The following is a 9,387-nucleotide window of genomic DNA, read 5'->3' on the forward strand; positions in this document are numbered from 1 at the left end:
AAAAAAAAAAAAAACTTTAAAAAAAAAAGAAAGAAAGAAAGAAAGAAAAGGAAAGAAAGAAACTGGATGCATACAGTACCATGTAGGGATGTAAAAAAAAGGTAACGAGTGAACCCTAAGGACAGAGACTCAACATGTCACACACAGGCAGAGGTAGATGACAAAAACAAGGGCAAATAGACCAAAGAGGATGAAATCCAGGAACTTTGTCTTGTAAGGAGTTTTCCAAAGGAATGAAGAGTTAACAGAGCCAAATGCTAAAGGGAATCCAGGTTAAATGGGGGAATGAACATTCTAGAGCAGGCAATAAAGTTACTAGCGACTCACAGTAGCTTTAGAATTTTAACAGAACCCATGTGGGTCAGGGGCTATGACTCAGAGGTGGCTCAGCATTCATTAGGATCTGAGTAAGATCAGTGCCATTAAAAAAAATGATTATGATGGAAGAAGAGAGAAAAATGAGGTAAAAAAATATCAAAGGGTATATTTCTTAGACTGGGAGAAATTACCATGTTTATAAAGTATTTTCAGATAGGTTAGATAGAACCACTGGGAAGATGTGAGAGATACAAAAGAGGATATTCCACAGGTGATTTACTCAAAGGGGACATAACACTGGAAGCCTCAAGGAATTCCCATCTGAAAGCCATTTTCCCTTAAGAAGTCGATTCAAAGCCAGGCAGTGATGGTGCACACCTTTAATCCCAGCACTTGGGAGGCAGAGGCAGGTGGATTTCTGAGTTCAAGGCCAGCCTGGTCTACAGAGTGAGTTCCAGGACAGCCAGGGCTACACAGAGAAACCCTGTCTCAGAAAAGAAGAAGAAAAGAAGAAGAAGAAGAAGAAGAAGAAGAAGAAGAAGAAGAAGAAGAAGAAGAAGAAGAAGAAGAAGAAGAATGAAACCAGGAATGATGGCACACACCTTTGATCCCAGCATTCAGGAAGCAGAGGCTGGTAGGTTTCTGTGAGCTCCAGGGTAGCCAGAACTACAAAGTGAGACCATGTTTCATAAGAGAGAAAAGAGAGAGAAGAGAAGAAGAGAAGAGAAGAGAAGAGAAGAGAAGAGAAGAGAAGAGAAGAGAAGAGAAGAGAAGAGAGAAGAGAAGAGAAGAGAGTTGGGGGAAGAAAAGTTGCTGACACTCTAGGTCAGAGACGAATTCTCTTCCGGCAGTCTATGGTGAGGATGTAGTACAGCAATTTCAGAAAGATTCTGCAGCTTAGGTACCTTGAGATGCAGGAAGAGCCTGAATAGGACCTTACTAACAATTGTTCCATTAATAGCAGGATGGAGTAAGTACCTCTTCCCCGAGCAGCTTCACTGCTTCTTCATATGACAGTAATCGTATTTTCCTGCCTTTGATATCAGAAATGAGGTATGAACATGTGCTGATCCAGTCATAACATTCTCTCTGGGAAGAGATATAGCATAATTACTATTCTGTGAGTGGGGGTTTCAAACTATGCCGACTCATTGAGTCCCACTGGGCCACTCAGCACAATTCCTCTATAACTGCTTTGTGTTCTGTTCAAAGACCCGCGCAGGAGTGTCTTACTACAAATGTAGGCATGTAGGCCTAATCACACCACGCCTCATTGACAGGGTTTATGATTTGGGCTGTTGAGGTACCATAGAACCAGATACAGAATTCTTGGGTTTACTTAAATGATCTATCCCAATAAATTTTATGTGATTGACCATGTCAACATGATTGTTTTCTAATAACAATAGCGTTGTGTGAGAGTTTCCTCTATGATTGAAACAGGAACTAACTCAAACTAGCTTCAGGGGTTCTTGAAACTGATCACACTCATTAGACTCCTTCCCTTCTCCCCAAGCGCATACACATAGGAAACCTGCGGAGAGTTACTCTCAGACAAGCCCAGCAGCACAGACCAATTGATCTCTGGAAAAGGCTCAGACTAACTGAACCACCTGGAAAGGACACTCTACCTGTGACCGGTCTGTAGGTCAGCCAGCTTTGGGAGCTACCATCCATGCTGGAGTAGGCTTTGGTGGTGCAGCTGCCCTTGAGTCATTTCTGTTCCTGTAAGTAACCTCTCATTCGTATTCCTATAAATAGCCCCAATAAAACTCATTGATTCACCAAGCTGGACATCATTGGGCATAATTGTTACTTTGGCCTGTCATGGGCTCCCTATCTGGAGTAAATAGACATGTTTGTGTTATGTCTCCTCAGGAAACAAGCCGCAAACTCATTTCTGGTTTTTAGTTCTGTATTAAACTCTCTCCTAAGAACTGTGTATATATCTGTACCAACTGAATAGTCTTGATTCTCAGTATGAAATACTGAATATTTATAGTAATACCAAAATAAAATAGGGATAAGTTTGATGAGAGTAAGAACTATTTGCTGAAAGCCACAGTTTCAATTAAATAAACAAATGAAGATACACACTGTATTAACAGATCCAAAGACACTAGGTGGTTAGGGGTTAACTCTCCACACACTGATCAATAACTAAAATGTAATCCAAATAAAAACCCAACACCTTTTGAAGAGATTGGTAAGCTAAAGTTTCATATGGTAATACAAGAGATCTGATATAACCTTTAAAAACAAATTTTGAGGATTTCCACTATGAGATTGCAAAATTTATGATAAAAATGATAAAGATTGGTAATGGTGATCATATTGACCAATAAATCTACAATACAACACATACATGTTCAATAGATGTTTCAGCAAAGATGGCAAAGCCTCTTGATAAATGACAGTCTTTTTAACTGAGGGCACCACAATAATCAGATACATAGATGCCAAAAGGGAATCATACCTGGCAATACAGATTTAAAAAACAAAAATCTTAACTCAAAGTGGATAATAAACCTGAGAATAGAGCCTAAAACTATTTAACATCTAGAAGATAACATGAGAGAAAAAATTTTTTGATGCTGTTAGGCAAAACTTTTCCTTTAAAGTAACACAAAAGCAAGATTCATTAAACAAAGGCTAGATTGCCATCAAAGTTAAGAACTTCCTATCTCTCGAGGCACCCTTTGGGTGGGCATTTTTGTACATATAGGTATGTATGATACACATGTCTGTACATGCGGTCTCATGTGTGTGGACACGTGTTTGTGTGGGTTCTATGCAAATGTGAATATGTGGAGTCCAGAGAGTGACATCTGCTGGTGTCCTTGTTCACTCTCCCACTTTTACACACTGAGGGAGAGTCTAGACCTTACTAACTCCACTGGTCTGACTAACCGGCGTCACCTGGGGATCTTGCGTTTCTGCCTTCTGAGCTCTGGGGTTACTGGCAGGCCGCCATGCACACCTGATATTTACATGGGTTCTGGAGATCTGAATACCAGTTCTCAGGCATGGCCAAGCAAATGTTTTACCTGCTGAGCCATCCCCCCACCCCCAGCCATCAAAGTCCTATTAAGACAAGAAACATCACAAGCTGGAGGAGACATTTTTAAATAATACATAGAATATGATTTATTATCCAGCCCATATAGAGAGTTCCCAGTACTTAATAAGGAAACAAGCCAACACTAACGGGCCAATGATTTAGACAGACTTTTACCAAAGATGACATGTGTATAAAGAATATACAAGAGAAGAAATTCAACAGCATCAGTCATTAAGGAAATGCAAATAACAACTATGATAACCTATTACTACCCACCTATTGGAATGTCCACAATTTAAAATATGAGCTATAGCAACTATCCGTGAGGATGTGAAACTGCTGCTAGAGGACTGAGTTAGCCAGAGCTAGGCTGACTCCATAACAGGCTGCACACTGACAGTTTGGGAGACTTAGGCCTCAGTTTGTTTCCTATGAGAACCTGGATCCAAGAACCTGTGGTCAGCAGCCACAGCTGTAGGCAGCCAATTGAGGAGGATACCTTGTCATCTGGCCTGAAGTAAGAATAGGAAGCTAGAATGAGTATGTAACCTCCTGGGAAGTCTCCAGAAGCAAACCAATTGTAGAATCAGTCAGCCCCCTAGAGATAGAGCTAATCAATCAAGGTAAAAGGGCAAATTCCCGTAACTGACAATAAAAGTTGGGCTTGTGAGTCCACCAAGGGAGACCCCTGCATGCAGGAAATTCAACTGAATAAACACTCTTTGCTTTTGCATACTAATGGAGTTTTTTCCTTCAGTGAGCCACAGACCCAAACAACAGGAGTATAAATATGGTTCAGTCACCTTAGAAATATACATATCCCATTCCAAGAGATGTCTGTTCAAAGATTAGGGCATTAAAGTGCACTGAAGCTTTGTCTATAATAATCAAAGTTGGAAACAACTTAGGTGTGCACCAAGAAAAAAAAAATGGAATACACACACACACACACACACACACACACACACACACCTATGTTGCACTTTGCCTGGTAGTGGTACCAACTTCATGGATGGGTTAATCCATTGAGAAGTTTGAAGAATAGACTAATAGAAGGTGGGATGTGGTTGGAGAATGTGGGGGTTCTGTCTTTGAGGAACAAGTCCAGTCCCTAGCCTGTCTTAGTTAGGGTTTTACCACTGTGAACAGACACCATGACCAAGGCAAGTCTTGTAAAGGACAACATTTAATTGGGGCTGGCTTACAGGTTCAGAGGTTCAGTCCATTATCATCAAGGCAGGAACATGGCAGCATCCAGGCAGACATGGTACAGAAGGAGCTGAGAGTTCTACATCTTCATCTGAAGGCTGCTAGCAGAATAATGACTTCCAGGCATCTAGGATGAGGGTCTTAAAGCCCACACCTACAGTGACAGAGCTACTCCAATGGGGCCACACCTCCAAATAGTGCCACTCCCTGGCCTGAGCATAGACAAACCATAACAAACCCTCTTTCTGCTTCCCAGTTGCCATGAGGTGAACATTTCTTATCTTCCATATCCCCTCTGCCATGATACCCTGTCTCAGTACAGTTCAACGGAGCCAGCTGAACACTGACCGAAATTATGAGCCAAAATATTTCCTCCTGTCAAATCACACTGATGACAAATGAGTACAACAGCTCCTAGTCACGAAAAAGCACAGGCTTGTGACACAATCAACAATATAAGTGAGGCTCAGATTAACTGCTTATTCAAAATAGTCAAGCCTGGGGCGAGGCCAGAAGCACACCGGTTGTGGAGTTCCATCTCCTGTATCCATGTCACACAGCTCACAACTGTCTGAAACTCCAGATCCAAGGGATGTGACTCCTTCTGCTGGCCTTGGAGGATACCCACATGGATGTGCACACAGACACAGGGATATATAAATACTAAAAATAAATATTTTAACTCAAATATCCCTGATCCTATAACATTCCATTTTTATACGTTCAAGAAAATTAAAAATAATTTTTGATATCAGAAAGTGGTTCAAATATTCCCTGGGGATAAAACGAGGCCAAGAGGAAAGATTACCAAGGAGTGTAAAGTTTGAGAGTGTTGAATATATTCACCACTAAAGTGGAAACTTCTGGTTTCTTTGAAAAGTTAGTTATGTCAAATGTTTTGCTGGGGCACACAGATGAAAGGATGTTTTTCTGGAGCAGGCACAGGAAAGACTGTTTTTCTGAAGCAGATACAGGTGAAAGGATGTTTTGCTATAGCATACATGTGAAAGGACATTTGATGGAGGAGTATAAATATGACCCCACAGACAGTGGGAGTTGGGCACTGAGCACTGGCTTGGTCCGCCTCACTATTCTTCACTAACAACATACATGTATTGGTTCACCTTACATAGCATTGTTGAGCTCAACTTGTGGTAATGCTGCCATTGAGAGAAACTTGCCAAAGAACTGCTAGTCTAGTTCCTGAGGCAGCTTGCCACTTCTGTGGCCTCACCTCAGGCACTTTCTTCAAGATTGAACCATAGCTGCTGGTTCTTGCCTTGTGTCTGCCTGCTGAGAGGACTGGACTGTAGCTGCTGAGTTGTATTTGGTGTTTGCTATGGGACTGAACTGCTGCCAAAGAAGATAGAGCTCACCCTCAATGACCTACTGCTGAACAGGTCCACTCCCCCATATCCTAAGAACTTTTCTCTTCCACTACTTCTGCTGGGTGGTGGGCTAGAGGAGAGGTTGAACCCTTATTAAAGTAGGCTGCAAAACAGTTATGCCTACACACCACTTTTATTGTAATGAATGTTTTAATGACTGCATGAATATTTTAGAACTATAAAATTATTTAATTCAAATATGTACAGTGTGTTTTGATTTAATTAGACCTGGAAAATCTGCTAACAACAAAAACGAAATAAAGCTAAGGCAAAAAATTCTTACATTCATCCTATCCAGTTCTTGACGGTCCTTAGCAGGGTTCTTCTGTAGGTGAGCAGCTCTACTCAGGGCCATTGCTCTTACCATGCCTACGCAGCAACTGGAGACAGACAGACAGACAGTCAGACAGAGACAGATGAGACAATGGCAGTGAGCTCACAGATACTCTACTGTGATTTGTTTGGAAGACTGTAATCCCACAGGGTCACATGCTACAGACGTGGTCCTCTCCTCCCAAGATGGTGCTATTGGGAGATATTGGGGAAAGCTTCAGGAGGAGGGGCTAGTGGAGGCCTTAGGTCTCTGCCCATGTGTTATCCCTTTTGCTTCCTTGCTGTGAAGTTGTTCTCTCACAGACTCCTGAAGTGAAGATGTGCCTCCCGGCTTCAGGCCCATAGACTGGGACACTTCGAACTGGAAGCTAAAGCAAAACTTTTCCCTTTATAAATGAATTATCTCAGGTATTTCATTATAGCAATGAGAAGCTGACTAATATTCCTAGCATGGTCTACTCATTACTAATCCTTGAAGTGCTTAAACTCCAGACACCAGGGGGCTGGCGAGATGGCTCAGTGGTAAGAGCACTGACTGCTCTTTGGAAGACCTTTGGAAGGTCCTGAGTACAAGTCCCAGCAGCCACATGGTGGCTCACAACCACCTGTAACGAGATCTGATGTCCTCTTTTGGTGCCCTCTGATGCCTCTGATGCTCTCTTCTGGTGTCTGTAGACAGCTACAGTGTACTTTGGGCCTAAGTGAGCAAGCAGAGGTCCTAAATTCAATTCCCAACAGCTAGATGATGGCTCACAGCCATCTGTACAGCTACAGTGTGTACTCATATACATAAAATAAATAATAATAATAATAATAATAATAATAATAATAATAATAACTTTCTTAAAAAAGAAAAACCAGACACCATTAACCCATAATTTACCATAATAATCATAGTACTGACTGCTTCTGGGACAGTAAGTTCTGCTTGCTAAATTTCTCACCCTGTTGCCTTTCCTGTCACATTCCTTTCACCTCTCAACATTTGAAAACCTGAACTAAAGGGCAAATTCAGCTTGATTTTATGTGGGACTTCCCAAACTAAAAGTAACCACACGCAACTCTCAATTTAAAACACAGGTTACAGTTTTCATGCCTAATCTTTTCTTGATGGGAATCTTCTAATTTTGCAAATCTTCTAACTTTTCAGATTCTTGGGTTTTTTTGTTTTTTGTTTTGAAACAGTATTTCATGTAAGCCAAACTAATCTGAGCCTTGAGCTCCTGACTCTCCTGCTTCTGTCTCCCGAAGGCAGGGCATGTACCACCAGATCCAGATTTTATTGTTGTCTTTGTGCTTTGGTTTGGGGGTGGGCTTTGTTGTTGTTGCTGTTAATGGTGTTGGTGGTTTTTGTTGTTTTTTGTTTGTTTGTTTGTTTGACAAGTTCTCTCCATATAGATCTAGGTATACTAGAATTCACTATTAGACCAGAGATCTGCCTCACCCTGCTCACCCTGCCTCCCGAGTACAGGAATTAAAGGTGTGTGCCACCACACCCCGCTCAGGTTACTGCTTTTTTGTTTTTTCAGTTTTATAAAAGATAATTGGTTAGTATTTAGTGAAACACACAAAAGTTATAAATTCAGTTCTCTCCCTCCCTCCCCTCTTCTCTCTCCCCCCCTCCCTCTTTCCCTCTCCCCCTCTTTCTCTCTCTCTCTCTCTCCCTCCCTCTCCCTCCCTCACTCCCTTTCCCTCCTTCTCTCTCTCTCTCTCTCTCTCTCTCTCTCTCTCTCTCTCTCTCTCTCTCTCTCTCTCTCTCTCTCTCTCTCTCTCTTTGGGGAAGCAGGGGTTGTCATCAGGAACCCTTCCTCCCTCCCCCCCTCTCTCCCTCCCTCTCTCTCTCTCTCTCTCTCTCTGGGGAAGCAGGGGTTGTCATCAGGAACCTTCCACTATTACACTCTACTTTATCTTTTGAGACAGAGTATCTTGCTAAGTGTAGAGTTTACTGTTTTGGCAAGACTGACTAGCCAGAAAGCTCCAGGGAACTGCTTTTCTCTGCTTCTTCCAACCTCCAGCTCTAGGGACAGACATAATGCTCGCCTTTTATGTAGGTGCTGGAGATAGAACTCAGGTTTCACACTTACACGGCATTACCCACTGAGCCATCTTTTAAGCCCCAAGACTACAAGAATCTTAAATGCTTGCCAGTACATATCTTATTTATGCAAGCAAGCCAGTCCTTTTCTTAAAAAGCCAGCTCTCAGGTCTACATAGCACATTTCCTATCCCTCCTCTGCCAAAACTGTTTCCCAAAGGATCCTGTATCACCACTGGGCACAGTGCTGAAGCAAGCTGAAAACCTAAACTAGGATTTCAGTCTTTTTCTGAGACAGGAATTTTGTTACATAGCCAGCCCGGCCTTGAACTCACAACCCTCCTGCTTCAGTCTGGTATTTCTGTCAAGATCTTAAAGTAACCCCCATTGTTGTTACTTTGATATCTGTCCTACCTTATGTGTATTAACCTTTAAATGGACAGCAATGCAGGGACCAGAAGGTGTCACCTGTGCAAGTAGTTGGAGTATTGTGCCAACCGCCTGACCAGTGAAATTCCATTTATCTCTAATTCTGCAACTTGTATTTCACGATCCTCAGCGATCTCTAAGTTGTCCTCCTTCATTTTTGGGAGAGTGTCTTGGTCAGTAAAATCAGGAAGCATTATGGTCAGCAAATTTACCATCCACCGGATCATAGCTATATGCAATTCATCCAGCTGTGAAAATGATTACAATCCAAGCAACCATTTTAGAATATTATATCACATTTAAATCACAAAAGCAGGAAGGGGGCTGGGAAATATGACTCAGCCTTTTCAGCACTTGTAAGCCAGAGACCTCAAACACATGTTGGGTGGGCATGCCTGCATTCCAGTCCTGGAAGGCGGAGGCAGGGGATCTCCAAAGCAAGTTGGCTAGCAAGACTAGCCATACAGGTCAGCTCTGAGTTTGGTTGCCTCAAGGAATAAGATAGAAGAAGCTATCTAACATCAGTCTCGGGACTTCACAGCATGCTCATGTGCATCTCCATACATGTACTCGTGAAACACACATACCACTCACATACACAAGAAAAGAAAATT

At 42.1% G+C, this 9,387-nt stretch overlaps 1 protein-coding gene across 1 annotated transcript in view; it reads right to left on the reverse strand.

The window, feature by feature from the left end:
* Axdnd1 (axonemal dynein light chain domain containing 1) overlaps window positions 1-9,387 on the reverse strand; it is a 79,475-nt gene that overhangs the window by 11,406 nt on the left and 58,682 nt on the right. Inside the window, exons 19-21 of the mRNA XM_031385668.1 lie at window positions 8,813-9,021; window positions 6,260-6,356; window positions 1,297-1,407 (exon numbers count right to left, since the gene is read on the reverse strand). Coding sequence (XP_031241528.1) covers window positions 1,297-1,407; window positions 6,260-6,356; window positions 8,813-9,021 — 417 coding nt within the window. The remainder of the gene's footprint in view (window positions 1-1,296; window positions 1,408-6,259; window positions 6,357-8,812; window positions 9,022-9,387) is intronic.

This window comes from Mastomys coucha, unplaced genomic scaffold (genome assembly GCF_008632895.1).
Source record: "Mastomys coucha isolate ucsf_1 unplaced genomic scaffold, UCSF_Mcou_1 pScaffold1, whole genome shotgun sequence".
NCBI lineage: Eukaryota > Metazoa > Chordata > Mammalia > Rodentia > Muridae > Mastomys > Mastomys coucha.